At 47.4% G+C, this 25,849-nt stretch overlaps 1 protein-coding gene and 1 pseudogene across 1 annotated transcript in view; both read right to left on the bottom strand.

The window, feature by feature from the left end:
* Window positions 1–1,231: 1,231 nt before the first annotated feature.
* The window catches only part of CDH5 (cadherin 5), a 38,237-nt gene continuing 13,619 nt past the window's right edge, over window positions 1,232–25,849 (bottom strand). The window contains exons 3-12 of the mRNA XM_023210093.2: window positions 19,298–19,586; window positions 18,000–18,116; window positions 16,923–17,087; window positions 15,855–16,042; window positions 14,062–14,309; window positions 10,175–10,317; window positions 7,984–8,108; window positions 7,538–7,643; window positions 5,084–5,329; window positions 1,232–3,363 (exon numbers count right to left, since the gene is read on the bottom strand). Of these exons, the coding sequence (XP_023065861.1) occupies window positions 2,846–3,363; window positions 5,084–5,329; window positions 7,538–7,643; window positions 7,984–8,108; window positions 10,175–10,317; window positions 14,062–14,309; window positions 15,855–16,042; window positions 16,923–17,087; window positions 18,000–18,116; window positions 19,298–19,586 (2,145 nt within the window). The 3' untranslated portion in view covers window positions 1,232–2,845. The remainder of the gene's footprint in view (window positions 3,364–5,083; window positions 5,330–7,537; window positions 7,644–7,983; window positions 8,109–10,174; window positions 10,318–14,061; window positions 14,310–15,854; window positions 16,043–16,922; window positions 17,088–17,999; window positions 18,117–19,297; window positions 19,587–25,849) is intronic.
* Window positions 1,984–2,668, bottom strand: LOC111541312 (annotated as a pseudogene).

The following is a 25,849-nucleotide window of genomic DNA, read 5'->3' as shown; positions in this document are numbered from 1 at the left end:
AAAACCGTGAGTTCAGGGAGCAAGTACTTCAGACAGGTGGGAAAACAGCTCAAAAACCAGTTGGAAGGGGTGGCATTGGCAGGAATGACTGAGTAAGGAGCACTTTTCCCCGAGAAAAGCAATGAGAATACTGGCCAAAATTGTCAAAACCAACTTTTTCAGAACTCTGAAAACTAATCAAAAACTTGCAACAATCCAAGGTGTACCTATTTTTTTTTAACAGGTTAATATTGGTAAGAACAGTGAGCTTGATGGCATTGTCCTTTTTTTTTTTTTTTTTTTAATAGAGACTGGGTCTCACTATGTTGCCCAGGCTGGTCTCAAACTCCTATATTCAAGTAATCCTCTCTCCTCAGCCTCCTAAAGTGTTGGGATTACAGGCATGAGCCACTATACCTGGCAGAGCTTGATGGCATTTTAACTTGCCCTAGTCCCGTCCCCTTCTCCCGAGACCTGTGGTAGCCTTGAAACCCAGTGGTTTCATAATCATGGTGGAAATCAGCAGCCTAAAGACAAACAGAAAGATCAGAACAGGGTTGAAGCTTCTGCAAAGTCCAATTCCCAGATCACTGTCATTATTCAACTTGTCTGGTAGTTCCCTGGAAGAGACTCCACTTGCAAGACTGTGTTAATTTGACCTTACTTGGTGCCCATTCAATGCATACAGCCTTATCTCTGAGGTTATTTGTTTAAAGTAATCAGTGGCAATTGTTTAACATTGCAGCTGCCTGAGGCAGTGAAAATGACTGGGGCCAATAAGAAGCTAACAAAAAGTTTAAAAGGAAAAGTTGAGGAATGAGCTGTCCATAGAAGGCTTTGAAAAGCTTTGGCATATTCCTAGGAATCTACAAATGTTCCCTCTTCTGTAGGTTCCTCTGATGATGGTGGTGGTGGTGTGTGTGTGCATGTGTGTATGTATGTGTATTTGTGTGTGCATGTGCATGCTTGTATGCATGTTTATATGTTTGTGCATGTGTGTGCGTTTCACAAGTGCTCTATCAGCTCTAGAAATGGAAGAATCTCAAAGGTTTTCTTTCCCTTTTTTTGAGACAGGATCTCACTCTGTCACCCGGGCTGGAGTGTAGTAGTGTGTTCAGAGCTCACTGAAGCCTTGACCTCCCAGGCTGAAGTGATCCTCCTATCTCAGCCTCCCAAGTAGCTGGGACCACAGATGCATGCCACCATGCCTGGCTAATTAATTTTTTTTTTTGGTAGAGATAGGGTCTCCCTATGTTGCCCAGGCTGAAGATTTTTCTTTATTTAGGTATAAAAAAATACAGTACTTGTCATGCACCAGTGTGGCCAATATATAGTCATAATCTATAGAGCAATTACTACAATTATAGAAAATAGAAGGTTACAGGAATTGTTTTTCCAACTAAAAAACCTGAAGTAATATTGTTAACCTAAATAGCAACCTGCTTATTATGCAAGAACCCTTATTCTATATGTCGGTGAGAGCTAGAAACTTGTAAGTATCATTAGTAAAAAAATCATTATAAGAAACTAGTTATTGGTTAAAACAAAAAAGTCAGTGTTATCTACAATCCCTTGCAGTCTGAGGGACTTTGCCCAGAGAGGGAACCTCGGTCCATGATGAAGGGTGAGCTGGATATCTCCTTCCCTGCTCCTCTCTGTTGACTGATGCCACTTCTCCAACGTGTGTTTGCAGTGAAACGTTCCAGTAGAAGATGCACAGTTGATCATAGAGGTTGGGCAGGGCAGGGCCTTGCCTTCTGCAAGGTGTGCCTGAGGTTCGATTCCCTGAGATGTGACAACAGCGAGGTCTAAAGGCACATGGCTGGGCTCTGTCATGCAGTCATGAGTGGGTTTGGACATTGGCCAGTCTTGCTAAAGGCCACATCTTGGGTTCCTCTAAACCAAGGGATAAAGAGTAGACAGAGAAAAGAAAGAGAGCATGGATTGGCGACCAGGTGAGGCACAGGGGGAGAGGTGTTCTGCTCCGGGAATATCTGCCCCTTCTCAGGCAAAACTGGAGGGGTGCTGAGGAGTCTCAAAGCAAGGTCTCAGCTCTTCCAGGCCTTCTCCAGAGGGGATGGGTGTGGAGGTGGTCCTCACCCTGTGATCTGTCACTCTTGATCTCCACCGCCCCTCCAGGATGAATTCACAGTTGCTTCGAAGTTCAACAAGCCATTTCCCTGAATGTGGTTCAATGCTCAGTACAGCACAGTTACTGGCATGGCAGGCCAGTGAGGTCACTTCAGGACCCAAGGTCAGGAGCTGCCATGGGGCCCCTTCCTCCCTCTTGGCAGGCCTGGAGAGGGGCTGGGGAGTGGTGGGGGCACTTGGAGTGGAGTATGAAGGAGTTGGAGCAGGGCCAGGGCTCCTGAGAGAGGGCATGATGGACGGTCAGTCTCCCTTGGGAATGGGCTGCAGAGAATCCTGCCCCACAAGTCAAGCCGTCTAGGCCTTTGCCTCCAGGTAGATAGGGACCAGGACCTCACCAGCCTCAGCAGGCATTCAGGGACCCTAGAAAAAGACCCTCCAGCAGTTGAACACAGGCTGTTTTGCTTTGCAGCCTTAGGGAGCCAGAGGAAGTCTTTGAGTTAGACGGCGGTCTGTGGGTGACAGGGTTATGTGGATGTCTGAGCCCAGACAGAACACCAGCCTGGATTTGCCAGCATTTGAGAGTAGTCATCACTGACATATGTTCCCGGATATTTCAGGAACCTGGAGTTTGCTATCCCAAGGCTGACGAGGTCTCTGGGACCCACGAGGAAGGGGTGCTGGGCTGGGGAGTCAGTGCCATTTTTGGAGGCTGTGGTGCCTAGCAGTCCGACTGGCCTGGGCTGCAGGGGGTTTGGGCCCCCAGGGCCTCGGCCACCTAATACAGCAGCTCCTCCCGGGGGTCCGAGCCGTACAGCTCAGCCAGCATCTTAAACCTGGGTCCCCAGTCGTTAAGGAAGTCGTAATCTACGTCAGAGTCGGACGAGTCGGTGCCCAGGGAGCTGAGGGACTCGGCTATGGACTCCGAGCCCTCGTAGCCGTAGATGTGCAGCGTGTCGTAGGGGGGGCCATCGCCGTCGTGGTCCGCCTCGTCCTTCTTCACCTCGATCATGGCTGCCATCTCCCCGGGCCCCCCGTGTGCCCCGGGTGCGTGCCGCGGCGGCTTCTGCACCTGCGCGTAGAGGGACGGCCGGGCATCCAGGGCCGGCCGCGGGGGCTTGGCCCCACCGCGGCGCACCGAGTTGAGCACTGACACGTCGTAGCTGGTGGTGTCCATCTCGCCGCCACCCTCCTCGTCGTAGGTGACCAGCTGCTCGTGGATCTCCGGCACGCTCTTGCCGTGCGCGCGGGCCTGCTTCCGGAGCCGCCGCCGCAGGAAGATGAGCAGGGTGATCACTGCGGCCAGGGAGCCGAGCGGCAGAGTCAGACAAGGCTGGGGGCCGGGGCGGTCCCCCATGCCCCCATCCCCGCCGCCCATCGTGCCCCCATCCCCGCCGCCCCCTCATGCCCCCATCCCGGCCATCCCCCCATGCCCCCATCCCAGCCGCCCCCCAACATCGCATCCTCACCGCCCCCTGCAACTCCCTCGCGCCCCCCCGCATTCCCATCCCTGTGGCCCCCCACTTCCCCTGAAACCCCATCCCCACCGTTCCCCCACATACCCATCCCCGTCATCCCCCGCACACCCCGTCCCCGCCGCGCCCCCGCACCCCCATCCCCACCTCCCCCGACACTCCCATCCCTGCCTTTTCCCCACACCCATGGGCAGGTGCGGATGTCCAGCCTGTGGGAATCTTTGAGGGGTGTGGCTATGTGAGGGTCTAGGATCCCTGAGGAGGGGTGGACCGTAAAGTGCAGAGAGTTTCTAAAATTAGGCTCAGGCCTTCTAGCTTTGAGTTATTACTGAACAAACTACTACATACATAAGTAAAGCTGGGATGCCTTGGGAGGCAGCCCTGCCCCACAGCCTTAGTTTCCCTGTCTGTAAAATGGAAATGATGACTTCCCTGCTCTGTTTATATTTGGGAAGATGGTTGTGAGGTTAAATACAATTCTATTTGTGGTGGGGATGCCATCATCATCATTAATTATTAATAAAGGAGAAACCTCTGCTGGAGAAGCCCCAGAAGGGGGACATATCAAGGGCGCTCTCAGGGGAGCTACAGGCAGGAGTGGCCTGGAGTCCATATTGCAGGTGCCCTGTGGCTGTATCCAGGCCTTGCCTTGAGTTCCAGGGCGATCTCCAATCACCTGAGGGCTTCCTCGGGAGGATCAGCCCCTGCCGCATCTCATGGCGAGTGAAATGCAGGATAGAGTACATCATTCCTCTCCCACCGTGGGAAGATGCTGGGGGGTGGCCCCACGCTGCCTCCCGGCATCCTTGTGGGAGGAGGCTCCAGTTCCTCATCATGGGAATATTCCACCTTCGCTGGCCGCCTCCCTTCCCAGCTTCACTCCCCCTCTGCCTTAGGAGGTATGCAGGGAAATAAACCACCTCCCAGATAAACCACTTTCACCCCAATCCTCAGCCCAGGGTTGCTCCCTGGGGAATCCAAACTAAGGTCTACAATGCTCCTAAAATTTCCAAGGCCCAAACAAGAAAAAAATATCAAGTATCAAGGCCGGAGGAATTCTATAAAAAGAAAGAAAGCACGTGGAGACAATCTAAATTAGAAGTTTTTAAACTTTCCATTTTAGAACTGGATCCTTTTTCCTTTTTCAAAAATAGGTTTTATGTAAATACATGCCCAGAACAATGCCTGGCACACAGTAAATGCTGAAAACATCTAAGTGGAAGGAGTGACTGTTATGTATAAGTTATTTTAAAGTGATACCGGCCTGATGAGTGGGGGAGGAGTCCTGAGCCTGGCCCCCTCCTCCTCCCTGGCTCATCCCCCACCCACCGTGAGCACCCAGGTGGATAGAGCTCACATCCTGTATCCTGCACATGAACTGGTCGAGGGCTGCATCGCAGATTGGAGGCAGGGCTGGGCCTGAAACCCTGGCCTCTACTTCTCCTGTGAAGCTTTGCCTCCCTGTAACACCTTCCATCCCTGTAATACCTTCCATCCCCTTCCACCCACCGTGTCTCCTTCCCACACTGCCCAGCACTGACCTGTGATGGTGAGGATGCAGAGTAAGATGGCTACCACTGCCTGGATGCTCACGCCCACCTGGGCGGCCATATCCTCGCAGAAGGTGAACTCGCCCTGCTCGTTGCACTTGCACACGGCCACGGTCAGCGTGCTGGTGCCCGTGCGGCTTGGCATGCCATTGTCTGAGATGACCACGGGTAGGAAGTGGACCTTGGTATGCTCCCGGTCAAACTGCCCGTACTTGACTGTGATGTTGGCCGTGTTATCTGGAAACACCAAGGCCTCGGAGTCAGGCTTTGCCATCTGCACAGATGGGGAAACCTGGCTCCTCCAGGAAGCCTTCCCTGACTGCACCAGCCCGCGTGCTGCCTGGGCTGCTTTTCTGCCCTTTGCACCCAGCACCTCTTGTTCCAGCCATCTGAGTGCAGGCCTGTTCCTCCATAGAGGGGATATTTTGGGGCAGCTGCTTTGACCCAATCTCCAAGAATGCTTTGGTGAAAGAAGGTAAAATCCTTTGCTTTCTGTATTTGTGAGCAACTGATGCCTGGCCCCTTCCTCTTCTCTAACCCCACTCCAGTATCAGAAGGTTTTCTCCTTCAGCTCTATTAATTAATGCACTGTTTCACGCTTTGACAAGCAATGGGGAAAAATAAAGTTTTAAAAAGTCCTTTAGCATTAGGTTAACTTCTAAGGCAGCTTCTGCTATCTCTGAAAATCCATTGTTACATTGTTGAAAACAGTGAAAACAATGGGCATGTCCCTTGGGGCACAGAGAAAATGATTACATATAGAATTGCGGGTTTCCTAGGCCGTTTGGAGCTGGGAAATGCTTTTGTCCAAATATTGGCCCCGCCCATCTTCCCACATCCAATCAGTGATTTCCTGTACCCAAGAATCCCCCAGGGAGCTTTTAAACCACGCTGATTTTCAGACCCCTATGATCACACACACTTCTTATTCAGTGGTTCTGGGCAGAGGCCGGATGATCTGCCTTTTGCAGGGTCTCAGGAGGTTGTAATGTCAATGATCAGAGAAGGATCCAGGGACTGTCTGCTCCAGGATTTACGTAGCTACACAGGCTCCACACACTGGATTGAAAAGCCCAGGAATCTATCTTTTAGATTTTGAATGAAAGCCAACTATATTTCATTATTCATAATTACATTTCAGCATTAAGTCTATTATATTTCAAATAAACTATATGTCATTGACGCTTATGGGAGAAACTAGAGATTTTGATATGCAGGTTGTTCATGATATAAGTGAATTTGACACCAGCAGGCTTGCCTCCTATTGTATATGGGTGTCTTTGGGGTGGCACTGAATCTTTCTACTGTATTGCAGATCCCCACTGTGAGATGGGACTGAGGTGGACATTGGGGAGGGGATGACATTTTTGCCACTTTATTTACTTCTAATGACAACTGGGTGTTGAATGGTCTGTCATTGACTTGTCAACACATCAGGGCCACCTTCTCCATCCCACAGGAGTCTCCTTAAGGACTGGTCTGTGGCTGATCCCTCAAGTCTGCCTCCAGCTCTCAGGGACCCCACTCCCCAATCTTCCTCAAAGGTAGCAATGGGCTGCTGCAATACCGCCATCCTCATCCACCATAGTCTTGCCCATTAGGGACAGGCAGGCATTCCATCCCTTGCTGGGTGAAGGATCCCTCTGTTTAAACTCAAGGGGAATTTTCTCTATTTTTCTCAGGAAATTTCAGAGGCCGTGGAAGCTTGCCTACTTGTGGCTGGAATGAAGTCAACTGGGCATCATCACTCAAGTTGGCACCTACTCCTCAGAAGCTCCGATTGGCTGCTAATGACATCACATGGCCACCCTGCTAATCGTGAGTAGTCATTGTAGCTGAATTAAAACAAAGCTCACTGTATCCTTGGGATTTAGGTCTTCATATTTCCAGTTTTTACTCTTTGGGAGTGACCTCAAAGTTCCATGTTTAATTTGTAATTTTGCTGATGCAGAGAGCCTCCAGTGTGGGAGGGGACTCCTTGGCTAGTTCTTCAAGGGAGCTGACTGCCTGCATCCCCACATCTGTTCTGCACTCCTTGCTGGCTCCTTGCAGGTGATGTGGGCTTGGGAGTTTGGATGGAGTGTCTCTGATCATTGCACAGACCAATTGTACGATGTATGTGGCAGGAATTGTACAAAATATCTAACTATTTGAAAATCCCAGTGGGAGCCTGCCCTCAATTTGTTGGCCTGGTCTTTGACCTTGGTGCCTCAAGACTCAAATAACCTCATCCCGACCCTGTTAGTGCCAACTGACTGCATTTGTTCTTTTTTTGGAGACAGGGTCTCGCTCCATTGCCCAGGCTGGAGTGCAGTGATATGATCATAGCTCACTGTAACCTCAAACTCCTGAGCTCAAGCGGTCTTCCTGCCTCAGCCTCCTGAGTAGCTGGGACTACAGGCGTGGGTCATCAGGCCTGTCTGAACTAATTACTTTGATGCCTACCGTGATTATCCGTGAGGGTAAAGTTGTTCTCAGTATTCAGGGTGAATTTGAACTTTACATTTCGTGGTGTTATGTCCTTGTCTATTGCGGAGATCTGCAGGACCAGCTGGAGTGTGGAAGACAGGAGATAGTCAGTGATGGTGGTGGGGTGGTCTGAGGTTTAGCGACGGAGCCTTTGGGTTTAGACCTGACCATGGCTGTTTCCCACCTGCAACACTCACCTATTTAGTTCTTCATAAAGCCACTCTTTCTACTCCCCTACCCTGCCAATCTACTCCCCATACCTTCTCTCTGAGCCTCAGTTTCTCCATCTGTAAAATGGGCATAATGTTATTTTCCTCAAGGCTATTGTACAGGGGAACTCTTGCTGACTCTGTTGAGCAGTTCTGCCCCTCAGCCTGCCCCAGGGTGGTGCTGCCTTCCCCTCCCACCTGAACCAGACTTACCTGGCCATGGGCAGCATTCTCACACACTTTGGGCTGGTAGGGCTGGGCAAACTCCGGGGCATTGTCATTCTCATCCAAAACTTCAATGTGGACTTGCACAATGGATTCTTTTCCTGTGGGGGTTCCTGCAGGGGAGAAGACTGTCACCATATGGGCTCAGCTGATGCTGGCCCTGGGGGTGGAAGATGTGTGGAAGGAGGGCCGCCCTATGGAGGCCACTTTTTGCAGGAGGAGGCTGTGGAACAGAGGCCCGGGATGGTGTTCTGGATGAAAGGAGTTTGGTGGGGGGGAGGTGTTAAATCTTCATCCATAAGGTTTACTGAGGTATTACTTTGATTATGAGAATCAAAAAGGTAAACCACCTAAGTGCATTAAAAATATTGTAATTGAATTTCTAAAATTAAAAATTTAATTATTTGATTAAATACCTAAAACATAATAAATTAATCATAAAAGAATTGAAAAGGTAAACAACCTAAGTGAGATTGGTCAGTAAATTAGGCCACTGGAAAAGAATGAAATGTATGGCCACTGACAATGCCTATGTAAATTACATCTTAAAAATATAATTTAAAAAATTTTAAGGCCAGGTGCTGTGGCTCATCCCTGTAATTTCACACTTTGAGAGGCCCAGAGTTGGAGACAAGCCTGGGAAACATAGTGAGACCCCATCTCTACAAAAAACTAAGACATTTCCTGGGTAAGGTGGTGCATGCCTGTAGTCCCAGCTACTCATGAGGCTGAGTGGGGAGGATCATTTGAACTCAGGAATTAGAGACTGCAGCGAGCTGTGATCGTGCCACTGCACTTCATCCTGGGCAACAGAGTGAGACCCTGTCTCTCCCTTAAAAAAAAAAAAAATAGCACCATGAGAAAGTGGTTCTGGAATAAGGTTAAGTAAAAATGCGGAATATATTATATTACACAAACATTACAATCTCACATAAGTATAAAAATATGTGTAGAAAAAACACAAAAATACAAGAATGTACTAACAGTAACTGTCTCTGCATGGTGGCATTGGTGGGAGGAGTATTTTCTTCTCTTTTTCTGTATTTTCCATATTTTAAACTATTGAAGTATAAAGATTCTATTAATGGGATTATGTGGAGGAGAAGGAAGCAAAGACTGATCTGGCCAAACATGCAGGAGTCCATTACAGTTTGGGGCAGCAGCTGTGTTGGCAGAAGTGAGTCTGGGTGGGCCTGGCAGGCTCTAGGGATCCTTGGCCTAGTGGGCTCCTGGGTAAAGTGGAGTATTAATAATTCTCCTGGAGGGTGATTGTGATTTTCTCACACAGATAAAGGATGCAAAACTCCAACTCTTGCCCCTCCCTCTGGCAAAAGTTACACAATTTCTGGAGAACTTCACAATCTCAAAGTTGGAAGCTGCTTCACATTTTGAATTCTACCTATTAACTGGTGCACAAACACCCTCTGAAGGAACATTTCCCAAACAGCCATGATACTAAGAATCATGGGACCCTTGTTAAATGCACATCTCTGGCTCACTGGACCAGAACCTGCAGGATGGAGTAGAGCTTTATGCTTAATAGGTGCCTTGGGTGATTCTCGTCACAGAGACATCTGCGCAGCCTGTTTCATGACAGTACTTTTCTTTTTTCTTTTTTTCTTTTGGAGACGGAGTCTCGCTCTGTCGCCCAGGCTGCAGTGCAGTGGCTGGATCTCAGCTCACTGCAAGCTCCACCTCCCGGGTTTACGCCATTCTCCTGCCTCAGCCTCCCGAGTAGCTGGGACTACAGGCGCCCGCCACCTCGCCCGGCTAGTTTTTTGTATTTTTTAGTAGAGACGGGGTTTCACCATGTTAGCCAAGATGGTCTCGATCTCCTGACCTCATGATCCGCCCGCCTCGGCCTCCCAAAGTGCTGGGGTTACAGGCTTGAGCCACCGCGCCCGGCTGACAGTACTTTTCAAACTGTGACATGCATGAGATTCTGATTCAGTGTGGGGGGTGAGGCTTGAGATGCACTTCCAACAAGGTCTCAGGGGATGTTGATACTGCTGGTTCAAGGACCACACTTAGGCATGGAAGCTCTATAGCATCCCAACAAGCGGCTGCTTCAGCAGGCACTTCTAATACCCCTGGAGACCCCAAATGATCGATTATGCCAGTTGGAAGAATGAAGGAAAAGGAAAAGAACCCAGGTGCCCTGGCAGATGCGGCCACTCACCAGTGGAATCCAGTTCTTTGGCCTCCACAGTCAGGTTATACCAGGGGTAGACTTCTCTGTCCAGTTCTTTCTCATTGTAAATGTCCCCCTTTTTTGTGACTCGGAAGAACTGGCCCTTGTCACTGGTCCTGCGGATGGAGTATCTGCCCAGGGGAGAGAGTTTCATGGCTTTCCAGTGTACTTTGCTGAGTCTACACTCCTCAGCATGATGGACAAGGCTCTTCTGCATCTGTCCCCTGCATCCTACTCCATGCCCCTCTCTCACTGCTCATTGCACTCTGCCACTCAGACAAGAGTGGACCTACACAGAGGGATTCAGGAGAACAAGATAATATCTTTGATCTTAGTTACATTGCCGTCACTGGACTGAAGGTGGTACCTGAGACCATCAGATGCACTTTCAGAGCTGAACAGGTGACATCACACCATAGCTGGGACTTGTTTTAGTGATTAATGAAAAGATCACCGGGCAAGAGCCAGGCAGAAATACAAAAAGAGCTGGAAGAAATATGAAGTAATTACAAAGAAATTAACTTTGTGAAATAAAAAAATTTAAAAATTTCTTTCAGAAATCAGGAAAAATCTATTGAAAGATAAATATATATGTTTCGTGTATATAGGAATAATAGTTGCTACCAATGAGGAAAATCCCAAAACAAACAGAGCAGAAGAAATAACAAAAAAAAAAAAAAAAAAAGAAAAAAGAAAAGAAAAGAAAAGAAAACTTTCCTGATCTGAAGAAAGTTTCGAGCCTGCAGATTATAAGGTGTCATTGACATCGGGCATCACTGAAAAAAAAAAACCAATATTTAGGCATATCCTGATGACACTTACGAATTTCAAGGCTCTGTGAAGAAACTGAAAAGAGTCCAGACAGAAAGAAATAGTTTCCTTCTGAAGAAAGAAAAATCAGATTTGCCTCAGATGCCCCCACAAAATTAAATACTAGAATACATTGACAGTATTTTTGAAGGGAAGTGTTTATAATCTAAGGGTTATATGAATACATCTAGGTGTTATTAGAAGGCAAGGTTGGGCATGGTGGCTCACACCTATAATTTGAGTGCTTTGGGAGGGGCTGAAGCTGGAGGTTTGCTTGAGGCCAGGAGTTCAAGACCAGCCCAGGTGATAGAGTGAGACCCTGTCTCACCCAAAAAAAAAAAAAAAAAAAAAAAAAACCACAAAAAACAAACAAACAAAAAAACCAACAAAAAAACATTAGCCTGGTGTGGTGGTGTGTGCCTGTAGTCCCAGATACTCAGAGGCCGAGGTGGGAGGGTTGCTTGAGCCTAGATATTCAAGGCTGTAGTGAGCTGTGGTTGTGCCACTGCACTCTAGCCTGGGTGACAGAGGAAGAACCTGTCCCCGCCATCCAAAAAAAGGCAAAGAACTAAGATATTTGTGTCCTGAATTTTTTTGAAAACTTACTGTATTTAACTAAACATCTCAATATAAGGTAAACACCTGGTATGGGAAGAATTAAAACAAACTATTGATTTGTTTATCATACATAGAAAAGCAATGGGTGTGTGTATATGTATAATAGTTTTAACTAGAAAATATAGGTCCAAGGAAACATTTTAAATTTTGCAGTAGGAAGTAAATCTCACTGGTAGAAATAAAAATGGATGCACCTCATCCAAATATCTAGGAGAAAAAAAAAAAATAAAGAAACAGACTGTATAGCAAAGCTGGGGGAAAAGAAAAAAGCCATTAAGTTTGATAAATGAGAAATGTAAAACAAGATAAAAGCAGTAAGATCAAACGTATCAATTATGATGAAAAATGTAAATAGGTTAAACACAAAGCATTTCAGTTCAGATTAAAAAGCAAAGCCAAATGCATTCTTGTTTTCAAGAGACAACTTAATGCCAAATGACCTGGAAAAGTTAAAAGTAAAAGTTGGAAAATTTGCATTAGGCGAATATGAATAACATGAAAACAGGACTAATAAATGTAACATCAGGAAACAGAATTAAAGGCAGAATATTTAAGCAGAACAAATTGGCCAATTACATTCGGATAAAAGTTACAAGCTAATAGTTGCAAGCCTTTGTTAACTGAATGGAAAAATTACAATACATAAAGTCAAAACTTAGATATTCTAGGAAGAAGTGGACACAAATACAATTGTATCACATCACAGAACAAGCTAAATCAAAACCAAAAAAATACCCTATGACTTATAAATGAAAATAAAGAAATCAAGTCAATCTCTTAAATAAACTCTTGGATCAAAGGAGAAACAAAAATTACAATTACAGGCTATTCAGAATAGAATGGCCATTGAAAGAGTAGTCCTAAAACTTAGGAGATGAGGCCAAAATGTAAGAATATATTTTGTCCTTAATAAGACGACTTAATACCCTTGAAAGATTAGCTATACCAAAATTAATATATAAACACTAATGTTTATAATATACAACACTAGAATTCTAATGTGTTAAAAAAACCTGGATAGAAAATTTTAAATTTCACAAAAGAAAAAATGAGAGTTGACAAAAAATTATGTCAAATAAAAAAGCAACAAGGGAACGACTTTTATGTATATCTAAGATCTAGTGTAAAGCTATATGGTTTGGATCTATGTCCCCCCTACCGAATCTCATGTCGAAATGTAATTCCCAGCGTTGGAGGTGGGCCCTGGTAGGAGGTGGATAGATGGGGCAGAGTTCTCATGAATGGGTTAGCACCATCCCCTAGGTTCTGTTCTCATGATAGTGAGTTATCATGAGATCAGGTTGTTGAAAACTGTGTAACAACTCCCTTCCTACTCCTCTTCTGGCCTTGTAAGACATGCCTACTTTCCCAGGATTGTAAGTTTCCTGAGGCCTCCCAAGAAGCAGAAGCCACTATATTTCCTTTATAGCCTGTGGAAATGTGAACCAATTAAACCTCTTTTCTTTATAAATTACTCAGTCTTAACTATTTCTTTATAGGATAATGGACTTATATAAGCTAGTAGAATAAAATAGAATGGCTTTGCTATAGAACAATAGGTAGGACAGAGAATTAGAAGTACATTCAGGTATATGCAGAGAACTTAGTACATAACAAAGGTGGGAAAATGATGACTTATTATTATAATATTTAGTAAATGGTGCTGGCAAAATCCGCTATGCATCTGCAATAAAATTAAATTGAATTGAATTTATACTTACTATTGCATATTATTTGGCTCTAAAAAGTATCTGTTGGAACTATATCATTTTTTTCTAAATATTGTAAAAGAGAAATTTAGTTAAGATAGAAGAGCAAATATCGATGAAATGAGCATGACGTGATCCAAAAAAAAATTTAAAACAATCAAACACCAAAAGCAAACAGACAACAACAAACCCACCACAAATGCATCCACATATTTGTGTGGTCATGAAAAGAAAGGAGCAATAGGACCAGGTCAGGCCACGAACATGAGTTATCTGAGAGTGGGGGTTATCAATGTTTTCTTGGTAGATCTTTGTGTGGTTTCACCGTATGAAATGAACACTTCTTACTTTTGTGGTTTGGGGGAGATAGATTCAAAAATACAGTTTTAATGTCTCTGGTGTGTCATCTGATTGGTTGCTCTCTTGACTGTCAGATCTTACCACATAGGACTGGTGAGAGCTGTGGTGCAGAGAACAAGCCTTCAAGGCGGGACAGAGGACAAGTAGCTCTGGATGCCCAGGACCATGCTAGGTGGGGGAGCCTGGGCAGGTCAAGATGCCAGGCTGCCAAGTGCAAGAGCTTGGGCTTCTTGTCTTGCCTCTGTCACTTTCCCCGTTAAGTGCCAGGAGAAGCCAGTTCCCCTCTCTGAGTCCTGGCCACAGACCAGCAGGCAAAGAAACATCCAGGCCGGATTGTCCTTATCATCCTCATCAACAATGCTTACCCAATGCCCTTACCCAATGCTATGCCTAGCCGCATCGGGGTCCATGGCCAGCACTGTGCCAATCAGAGGCTTCTTCTGGTTTTCTTTCAGCTGGAAGTGGTAGAAAGGCTGCTGGAAGATGGGGGGCTCGTCCACATCTGTGATGTTTATGATGACCTGGGCTCTATTTCCGGCGGGAGGGCTCAGGTATCGGAGGTCGATGGTGGGATCTGTGGCCTCGACAATGAAGCTATATTGTTGGATGTATTCGTAATCCAGAGGCTGCATAAGAAAAAAGGATGGTGAGTGCCTGCTCTGGGCCAAGCACGTGGGTGGCACATGATCTGCATAGCAACTGTGCAAGGTAGTACCAGGATGACACCCATTTTATAGATGAGGGGCCCACGGCCTTGAAAAGTGATATTTCTGAGGTCATCAAGACAGCGGCTAGGCCTAATGTCTGTCTTCAGCTGCTCCCCATTTCATCCCAGCAGCCTCATGGCCACACTCACAACCCTGGCTCTGTGCCTGGCTCTGTTTCCAGCATTTGGGACACGTAATGGATCAACTATGGTCCTGCTCTTAAGGGCATCACTAGTGGTTCTACCCACAGGTCCTTAAGGACAGGCTTTTTCTTTGTTTTTGAGACAGAGTCTCACTCTTGGTGCCCGGATCGGAGCGCAATGGCGCGATCTCGGCTCACTGCAACTTCCGCCTCCCAGGTTCAAGCGATTCTCTTACCTCAGCCTCCTAAGTAGCTGGGATTACAGGCACCTGCCACCACGCCCAGCTAATTTTGGTATTCTAAATAGAGACAGGGTTTCACCATATTGGCCAGGCTGGTCTCAAACTCCTGACCTCAGGTGATCCACCTGCCTCGGCCTCCCAAAGTGCTGGGATTACAGGCGTGAGCCACCAGGCCCGGTCAGACATGCTTTTTCTTTATACCTTTGCTCAAGATGTTTCTCCTGCCCTTGCCTGCCTAGAAAACTCCTACTCATCCCTCAGGAAGCCAAACAGAAGGTAATCAGATGCTCTCTCAGAAACCCCTCCCAGCAGAGGTAATTGCTCCCGGTTCACAGCTGCTGTATATCACTTACACCTGGCTATACTTTTTTTGTTCATGCATATGTCTTTCCCATTTACTGAGAGATTTGCTGACACTGGAGGCTGTATCTGCCTCTTCTTGGTGTTTCCAGGCCCCAGCATGGGGCTGGGTCAGAGAAGGACTCAGGCCCAGGACTTGTAGTCCTCTGCATGGCCATTCCAGAGGCATTTTTTTATGCCCCCCACAGGTCCTCTCCCTCCTCTTCCAGATTCAGTTGATCTGGCTTCTCTGACTGTCAGCAGCATCCATTGTCAGTGGCCATCCATTTCACCACCATTACTCACTGTTTTCTTCATGCTGATGGATTTCTACTGGCCAGGACACAGGGCAGGCCAGAAAGTGCCAGAGAGGTAAAACCTACAGGAGCAGCCCCGTCAACACTACAGGAAGTGGGTGTATAAATACCCCAGCTCCCTCACCCTCAGCTGCTGCAACTCTGAGATATTTTCCACACTGACCCCCCAAAAGGGTCATTGCTCCTGGAGCTTCCTGGGGTCACCTCCCAGATAAATGATTTATACCCAATCTTTGCCTTACGATCTGCTTCCTGAGCAACTTGCCCTAAGACACTGGATCACAGTCTCCATGAACACATGAGCAGCTGGGAGCTTTGATGGTCCTTTGATGGTCTCTGGCCCAAGAGCAACCCCCAGGCAGGACCTGTGGGTGCCAAGAGCCCCAAGCCCCATGTTTGACGTTGTTACCGTTGGCCTACAAACCTTCATGGGCTTGATGATGCCCTCATTGTGGGTGGGGTTTGTCTCAATGGTGAAAGCGTCCTGGTAGTCGCCCCGCAAGATGCTATACTTGGTCATCCGGTTCTGGGGCTCATCTGGGTCTTCAACAAACAGAGAGCCCACAGAGGTGCCCACACGGGTGTCCTCAGGCACAACAAATGTGTACTTGGCTGATGCAAACAGAGTACCCCAAAGGGCCTTGGGTTAATGAGATAGACAAGGCAATTGTCTCTTTCAGCTATTCTAACACATTTTGAGACAAGAAATGGGCATAATAAAATAATCATAAATAATAATATCCCTGGGATTCTCAAGGTAAAGAGGGTCTTCCCTATCTGTGTGTCCATCCATCTATCCCTCCATCCAATAAATAGCTATTATGCACCTATTATATGCCAAGCACTTTGCTAGGGGACCTATCAATGGACAAGAGAGACAAGTCCTGCCTTCAGGGAGCTTTTGCCATGTACAAGGAAGCTACTTCAGGACAACTGGCCTGTCTCTAGGACAGCTGAATGACTGAATGATAGCATCAGCACTGGGAGTTGCAAGTGAGAGCCATCTGCCCCAGGGTATGGGAAAAGCTCTCATCAGACATTCTTTGTGGGGAGGATCAGTCTGTAGGTGGGGTCAGGGCCCAACCCTGGCTCTGGATATAGAACTTTGCTGTCCCCATGTTCACTGGCTTGTGGGAATTTCTAGCTGGGACCTGAGTCTCAGGGCTTTGATTTTCCCAAGCCCATGGGATCTTGGTGAAACTGCTTGTGTCTCATGGTGGGACATGGTACAGTGGTGGTACCCAGCAGGGAGTGGGATTTCCCTCTGGCCTATGAGGGGATTGTGGCAGGAGGCAGCAGGATGGCCTTGGGAATGTGGTACTGGGATGGAAACAGGGCCCCTCCCTTCACCCAAAGGACTCCTTTGGGCATCAGGCCTACCCTGGGATAGAGGGAGAGGTAAAGGGATTCGTAACTCTTCTCCCAGAGCCCCAAGTCACTGAGTCTGGGGTATCCCAGCCTCCCTTCCCAGGGCCCTAGAGGAGGGGCTCACTCTGGGTGAAGAAGGGGAAGTTGTCATTGATGTCTTGCAGAGTGACCAGCACGGTGGCCGTGCCCGAGTCCCCCCGGAGGCCCTGGGCATCTCGCGCTTCCACCACGATCTCGTACCTGGCCTGCTTCTCTCGGTCCAAGCTTTTGGTTATTGTGATAATACGTCCTGCAAAAAGAGTCCCAGCAGGAGCCATGTTACCAGCTTCTAGAAAATACTGACGCCTGGAGCCTGCCCAGAGAGAACCTGACTTAAGAGCTTCCCAGGTGATTCCACTGTGCAACTGGGGCTGAGAACTGTGAGTCTATAACCCACTACCTCCATGGCCTATACTGTGAGGCCGAAGCTGACCCAATAGTTGGGTTCAGTATTGGTTCTCACTACCTGAAATACTGTGTTGACAAAGACCACGAGGACATATCTAGGCTCAAAGGGAAAGAGTTCTATGATAGATTAGTGATGTCTGCCTTGTTGCACTGTAGCGTAGTAGTGGCATCTGTGCTATATATTTGCCATCTCTCTGAAAGACAGTTCCACTGGACTTCTGTCTTGGTCCCAAGAGTCAGTCCTTACATTTTTTGTTAAGTCACCACATGAGCAATTACTATGGGCCTTGCTGCCTTTATACATGATCTAACTCAAACTTTACAGCTACCATACGATATAAATATAAGCATTTTCACTTCCTAGATGAGGGAACTAAGGCTTGCAGAAGTTAGTTGATTTGTCCAAGGTCTCTAGAGGGGGTGAATAGCAGAGCTGGCTTTGGAGTCCAGATCTGTCTGAACCTGCACCCAGAGCAGCTAGCCAGCATCCTCTGCTGCCCCTTGATCACTTCTTGGGTAACAAGATCCTGATTTTGTTCCCTGGACTTGAGTCCATGTCTTGGGCACCTGCCTGCTTCCTTCTGCCTTGACCAGCTGTCTTGTCTTTACGTATGATACTACTTCCATGGCACAGTGTGGTTCGGTGGCAGTGAAACCTGTCAGCCTGGACTTCCCTTAGCACATGCACCTGGAGTATCCACCTCCCCTCGTCCCTCCAAGTCAGTGACTGTCCAGGAATGTTAGTCACACAGACCAGAATTATCGATGGCAAAATACTCTTTCCCCTTCAGGATTTGGTACATGACAGAGGCGTGGTCTCCCACAGTGGGGTCGTCTGCATCCACTGCTGTCACAGAGATGACCGAGGTCCCTGCAGAGAGAGAATCCTGGGGTTACTGACTTGTGACTGCAAGGCCCCTTACCCCATTCCTGGAAGACAGCAGATGGGGTTCAGGCTGTGCTCTGTCCCCACCTCCCCCAGGTCCTGGGAAGAAAAGGCTGTTTTATTTTCTGAGGAGCCTGCATGGGGGCAAACTGCTGGTGGCAATGGAAGCCCGGCCAGGTCAACCTTGAAGGGGTCAAAGAGATCAGGTGGCTTGTGTGCTTCCTGGGGAAAAGAGGGAGGGGGTAGAGGGTTGGGGTCAGGGAGAGAAACTGAGGACAGCAATGAGCTGCTTCTCCCTCTCCTGGAAAGGTGCCCCCAAAGGGGTGGTGTCACTTCTCGCATCCCCTTGAACTCCAGGATCGCACACTCAACCGAAAGGTCTGGTCCTAGGGCCCTGGCTGGAGACTCTGGACTAAGGGGGGTGAGGAGGGAAGCTCTTTTCTGGCACCCCCTGGAGTCTGGGGGGTTCTGAAGAGGTAGAGTAATAACCTTGTGAGCCCAGAGCCCAGGCTGGTGACATACCTTGGGGCTAGTGCTCTGTTCCCCACACCACTCCTGCATGGCCCCTAGAGATGAATCCTTTTGCCTTGGTGGCAGGCCATGACAGTCTTCACATGTAAAGGCTACACTCTTTGTGTGCTAGTCCTGAGAGTCAGAGGCAGTGGGTGGAGTTTGTTCCAAAGAGTAGTGAGGTACATTTTGCCTCTGATGGCCAGGGGTGAGTTCATGATCAGAATCAGGGCTCAGTCTATGACTAGGGTCAGGGCTCAGTCCATGATCAGGATCAGGGCTCAGTCTATGACTAGGGTCAGGCCTCAGTCCATGATCAGGATCAGGGCTTAGTCTATGACTAGTGTCAGGGTTCAGTCCAGGATCAGGATCAGGGCCAAGTTTATGACTGTAGTCAGGGCTCAGTCCATGATTAGGATCAGGGCTAGGTCTAGGACTAGGGTCAGAGCTCAGCCTGTGGCCAGATCAGAGCTTGTTAGGAACTAGAGTTTCTTTCAAATCATATAAGGTGGCAACACAGGCCTTACAATCACTGCCCTGAACTCAGTGGATTCCTACCACAGGCAGTGAAGTGGCTGATGTGAGAGGTGCCCCCAGGTTGGGGATGAAGGAGGGAGGAGGGAGAAGAAGGAGGACAGAGTGGGCATACAACGTACCCACAGCCGATGACTCAGGCACGGACGCATTGAACAACCGATGTGTGAACACAGGCCAGTTGTCATTCACGTCATGAACTTTGATGGTGAAGCTTGAAGGAGTCTCCAGGTTTTCGCCAGTGTCCTTGTCCACAATGACAGCAGTGAGGTGGTACTCTGAGATGTTCTCCCGGTCCAGCCTCTCAATGGCAAACACGTCTCCTGTCTCTGCATCGACCCGGAAGACCTTGTCCACAAATTCTCCTTTGAGCAGGTACTTGGCGTTCTTGCGACTCACACTTGACTTGATCTAGAAAAGAAGAGGTGACATGAACTGGGAATGGGTGGCGGCGGCTGCGTGTGAGAGTGTGTGAATGAGAATGTGTACACAAGTGTGCACATGCATGTGTGTGCATGTGTGTATGTGGTGTGTGTGGTGCTGGCCAGGGTCTCTAAATGTGACACTGAGGTTTTTATCAAGAACCTCTGGCAGCCATAAAAAAGAATAGAATCATGTCCTTTGCAGCAACATGGATAGAGCTGCAGGCCATAATCCTAAATGAACCTAAGTGAACTAACCCAGAAGTAACAAATCCAACACCACATATTCTCACTTATAAGTAGGAGCTAAACAATTGGTACATATGACCACAAAAATTGAAATAATAGACACTGGGGATTCCAATAGAGGGGAGGTTGGGATAAGGGCGAGGGTTGACAAATAACCTATCAGCCATAATGCTCACTGTTTGGGTAATGGGTACACTAGAAGCCCAATCCCCACCAGTATGCAATATACATGTAACAAACATGGACATGTACCCCCGAAAATAAAATTTTTAAAAAGCCAAAAAGAACCTCTGACTAGTCACCAATGAATTGTTCTCATGGTGTGAGTTGCCTGGCAGAGTCCCAATGTGCCTAGAATGGTGCCCGAACAGAGTAGGTGCTTAGAAAACATTTTGTTTTATTGAGTGGAAAAATAGACTTGGTGCCATTGGAAGGCAAAGGATATTTTTGCCCTGTAGAAGTCACTTAACCTCTCTGAGTTTTAGTTACCTCACTTGTAAAACGGAAATAATATTGCTTCTGATGTTGCTTTGCTCTGAGGAGTAGAACAGCACCTTTGAAGATGAGTTCTGGGAAACACTGAACTCTTTCGCTCTTCCACACAAAGATGGGTCCTAGCCAGTGGTGTGCTGGCACTGGATTGTATCAGCTTGGCTTTGAGAACCAGCTTAAATTTTCAGGAATATTTGTGAGCTGATTGTTAAATACAGCCATTATTACAAATTAAATTATGTAAACTTACAATTAAATAAATCATGTGAAAAACAACAAATTCCCAGAATTCATCGCTTCCTAATTATTTTGCTACCTTTGACGACGTTTTGAGGTTATCTGTGTTTATGGTATCTGTATGATGGAAATACTAAATAATGATGCGCTCATGAGTATCTTCTCCCATCTTGTCTTGGCCTTCGATGACATCACATAGATAGCTTGAAATGAGACATGTTGAGAGTATTTACACTGTGGAAATTGGCAAGTACTACAAATCAGAACCCTTTCCCCTGGACAGCCAGTTGTCAAACATTTATCAGCACACCCCTGGGCCCAGTACAGGGAATGGTATATAAAATATTCTCTTCTTGGAGATTTACAACGTACAGCTCTGCAGAAAAGAACTCCAGTAAACTCTGGGTAACTCAGGATTTTCCATACTTCTCAGGCCAGAGAACCATTTTTCTGTGTAACATGTACTGTTCATGTCCCAAGGAATAAGATTTGGAAAATAATATATGTAAAGCATCTTACACGAAATAGGGCTCAATAAATGCTAGTTAATAATTATTAATAATAGAGCCACAGATTAGAGGATCTTAGAAGGCTAGAATTGCTAAACATTCCATTTAAAGAATCATAGAAACAGAAAATATTAGGAACAGTATAGTTCCCGTAGAATAGTATTTTATGCATATACAATGATACTCTCATAGAAGATTAGTATGTCCCCAAAATAGAATTCTATTCAATTAAAAAATATACCTTGGTGCCTGGGAGGTGCCAGGCTCCTACTAGGTGTACAGAGGGCAGAGATCCCATTTGGCTCTCAGGACCTAGGTTTGCAGCCTCAGAGGCCAGCACGCTGAGGAAGTGCAACATTGCTTTTTTTTTTTTTTTTTTTTTTGAGATGGAGTTTAGCTCTGTTGCCCAGGCTGGACTGCAGTGGCATGATCTTGGCTCACGGCAACCTCCACCTCCTGGGTTCAAGCGATTATTTTGCCTCAGCCTCCTCAGTAGCTGGAATTACAGGCACGTGCCACCACGCCTGGCTAATTTTTCTATTTTTAGTAGAGACGGAATTTCACCATGTTGGCCATGCTGGTCTCAAACTCCTGACCTCAAGTGATCTGCCCGCCTCAGCCTCCCAAAGTGCTGTGATTACAGGTGTGAGCCACCATGCCCAACCTCTTTTTATTTTTTTGAGACAGGGTCTCACTCTGTAGTCCAGGTTGGAGTACAGTGGTACGGTGTTGGCTCACTACAACCTCCCCTTCCTGAGCTCAATCGATCCTTCTTCCTCAGCCTCTGGAGTAGGTGGGACTACAGGTGTGCACCACCAAGCTTGGCTAATTTTTGTATTTTTTTTTAGAGATGGGGTCTCACTATGTTGTCCAGGCTGTTCTCAAACTCCTGGGCTCAAGCAATTCTCCTGCCTTAGTCTCTCAGAATGCTGGGATTATAGGCATAAGCTACTGAGTCTGCCTCACATGATTTAAGGTCAAATAGAGCAAGGGATTTTACGTGAAGGCATCTGGTAAGGACTCTTAGAAAGGCTGGGCTCGGGTGGGTGCCGTGGCTCACGCCTGTAATCCCAGCACTTTTGGGAGTCCAAGGTGGGTGGATCACTTGAGGTCAGGAGTTTGAGACCAGCCTGGCCAACATGGTGAAACCCCATCTCCATTAAAAATACAAAAAAAAAAAAAAAAATTAGCTGGCTGTGGTGGGCACATGCCTGTAGTCCCAGCTACTTTGGAGGCTGAGCAAGGAGGATCATTTGAGCCCCAGAGGCAGAGGCTGCTGTGAGCCAAGATCACGCAACTGCACTCCAGCCTGGGTGACCGAGCGAGACTCTGACTCTCAAAAAAAAAAAAAAAAAAAAAAAAAAAAGGACGGGACCCCCCCAGAGAACTCAAAGAGGCTGGGGTCTCAAGAAGAAGAGGGAGATTCCAGAAGGGTATGGCCACATCCCATAAGGTCTGAAAAGTGTCTCCAGGGTTTAGCAGCAGTGCAGTCATTGGAGCCCTCAGTGAGGGCAGTGATAGGGTGGGAAGTTAGATGTTGCAGCCTAGGGAAAAGTCTAGAAGGGGAGGAAGTGGAGACAGGGAGTGAGGATCACCCCCTTGGTTGGGCAGGCTGGGAGAGAGGTGGGCAGCGGCAAGCATCTTGGAGCAGGGCTGTGGTGTGCAGGGGGCAGGTGGGTTCATGAGGAGGTACTAAGGCCCAGTGGCTGGGATGCATGATGAACAGCTGGACTAGAGGCAAGAAGCTGTGACTCAGTTCTGTAACCGGTGACCTGTGAGGACAGTGGAGACTCAAAGAGAAGGGGACAGTCTGGGGCCCTGTGTGAATTGCTCAAGGTGAGGATAAAATGGTGGTCTCCCAACTGGGCTCTGGGTAAATGTGTTAGGACCCACCAGGGCAGTGAGGATGGAGGGAGGAAATCAGCTTGGATCTGTGTGATTGGAGTTCTGCATACAATTTCATGTGAGTATCCAGTTTCTGTTTTCCTTCCCTTCAATTTTTCTTCCCTAGACTTTATTTTTTAGAACAGTTCCAGATTCACAGAAAAATTGAGAAACTAGGGCAGAGAGTTCCCAGATGCCTGCTCCTCTTTTTCCCGGAGTACAAACGTCTTACATGAGTGTGGTGCATTTGTTACAATTAATGGACCAATATGGATGCATTATTATTTACCAGAGGGCATAGTTTATGCAGAGTTCCTTAGTTTTTTTTTTTTTTTTTTTTTTACCTAATATCTTTTGTCTATTCCAGGATTCCACGCTGGATACCACATTCCACTGAGTTGTCATGTTTCTTTAAGCACTTCATGGCTGTGATAGTTTCTTAGGCTTTCATTGGTTTCTGATGACCTTGACAGTTTTGAGGAGTACGAATCAGGTATTTTGCAGGATGCCCCTCTGTTGGAATGTGTCTGCTGTTTTTCTCATGATTAGATGAGGGTTATGGGTTTCTGGGAGCCTCCACTCTTCCCACCCCTGTTTTCTAAGATCACTGTATTTAAACATAACATCTCAATGCCAAAAACCCATATTTGTGGGTTCAGAAGGCAGCTCAGGACTTGCTCCCATTGTTCAGTCACGTCTGTAAACAAAGGCTCCAGGCTCTGACCTTGATAAACACGGACTTCCTTCCCTCCGATGACATCCTCAGGAGCTGGAGGTGATCCTTGGAGCCCTGTCCTTGCCTTTTCCAGACACCCTTGTTTCTTCCCAGTGTGACGACCCCTCGTGGTTCCTCGGAGACCCAGCCCCATGCCAGGGCCAAGTGAACTCTGTTGGCAAATGACAGCAGGCCTGGTGTTCTTCCTGCTGCTAGAGACCCGTGGGCAAGCCCTTGAAAGGTTGCCCCCACTTTCTATGGACTTTCCCTGACTCACTCCACAGATTTTCCTTGAGGTCAGACATTCTTTTTAGAGGCTGATTCAAGGCACAATTATCCCACCAGGAAGGATGCAGGTGGATTGACGACATTTTCCTCTATGACACAGAGCTCGCATTTGTGTTGAGAGTCAGGAATGCTGGTTTTCCTATGGCTGCGTTCTCCTTGGGGCTCTGTGCTGGTCTCCTTGTGTGACCCTGGGCAAGTGTCTCCCCCTATGAGTGGCCATGCTGGAGGACTTCAAGATCCCAGTTATTGTTGGGAGCCATGGGCACAGCCAGCTGGCTGTGGGTGGGGCTCCGAGTGGAGATTCCCCAGCTGGCCCCATTCCCATCCAATTTTGTCAAATGCTGCACAGACCTTTCCTAATTTCCCAAATGGGAAAATTTCATGGCAGCCATGGTTGGCCCTGCCCTAAACCCTGAACCCTGACGTCACGCCGGCTTTCTCAGCCTGAGCATGGGATGGCCCTATACCGGCTCCACAGACCAAGCTCTGCTGGGGCATTTCTGGTGCCATGGCCAGACTAGGCCTTCCCATCAAAAGTTCCTCTCCAGTCTGTTTATCTATAGCCAGAGGGCACCCCCACACCATTTGTGGGATTCTTTGTCTGAAGTATGCTGCCCCTCTAGACCAGGATGAGTAAACTGTTTCTGTAAAGGGCAGGGAGCAAATATTTGCAGACTTACGGGTCATTTGATCTTTGTCACCACCACTCAACTTTGCCATTGTAGCATGAAAGCAGCTGTGGGCAAACTGTAAACGAATAAATGTGGCTGTGTTCCGATAAAACTGTATTTGCAAGTCCAGGCAGTGGGCTGGATTGGGCCCGCAGGGGGTAGTTTGCTGATTCCTGCTCTAGACTGCCATCTCCATGAGGGTGGGGACCATGTCTGCCTTAGCTCACTGTTGTTATCTTTCTGGCACCCAGTGCGGTGCTTGGAATGATCCTTCCTTTCTTCAGTACATTGACATGTTCTTTTTTGCACCTATCATTTAGATTCCAAGAAGCTGACAAAGTGAGATTTTAATGCACCCAAAAGAAACTTTCCTCCTCATTGAAAACTCTGAAAGCACACAGTCCATCTACCTGTCATTGTGTGTGAAATTCCACTACTAGGACCATTCCTTTCAATTAGACTGGATGGCTTTGACATCAATGACAATTTGACATGGTGAGGCAATTCAGCAGTCACTCAGATATGCTCTGAGCTCTAAGAGGATGGGCTTGGGATAGACACGTTTTAAAGGAGGACAAAGTGAGGGTCAGAGTCTGAGGTCCTGCCCTGGAGGGCAGGCTTGGGTCAGGTACCTCATTATGGGTGATGTGGAATATGGGGAGCTATGTGGGGTCACAGGGAACCAGGGATAGCCTGAGAGAAGGGCTTTTTGAGGAGGTCCAAAGGCTAAGACCGGAGTTGACAAAAATATGGCCTGGATGGTTAACTTCATCTTCAGCACAATTTTGTGGAAGGCTGCACAGTTCTTTTCTGATCTTTCAAATGGGAAAATTTCATGGCAGAGTTGGCTGGTCCTGTCCTAAACTTTGAACCCCCAGGCCAGATGAGTCTCTCAGCTTGGGCACTGGATGGCCCTTCTGTTAGTGATATCTAGTTTACAGACCAAGGTCTGGGAGAAATTGAACCATAAAGTTCACCACCAGCTCCACCACCATCATCGTCACCTCCATTATCACCACTATCAACACTTATCTTTTGTCACTACCATCATCACCACCACCATCTCCATCAACACTTATCCTTCACCACTACCATCACCATTACCACCACCATCATCACCACCATCACAACCACCACCTGCCCCTTTACCATCACTACCATCACCACCACTGCCACCTTGTCCTTCCCCATCCTCACCACCATCACC

Source organism: Piliocolobus tephrosceles, chromosome 17 (genome assembly GCF_002776525.5).
Source record: "Piliocolobus tephrosceles isolate RC106 chromosome 17, ASM277652v3, whole genome shotgun sequence".
NCBI lineage: Eukaryota > Metazoa > Chordata > Mammalia > Primates > Cercopithecidae > Piliocolobus > Piliocolobus tephrosceles.
The sequence above is the reverse complement of the archived record's forward strand: the minus strand, read 5'-3'. Positions and strand labels throughout refer to the sequence as shown.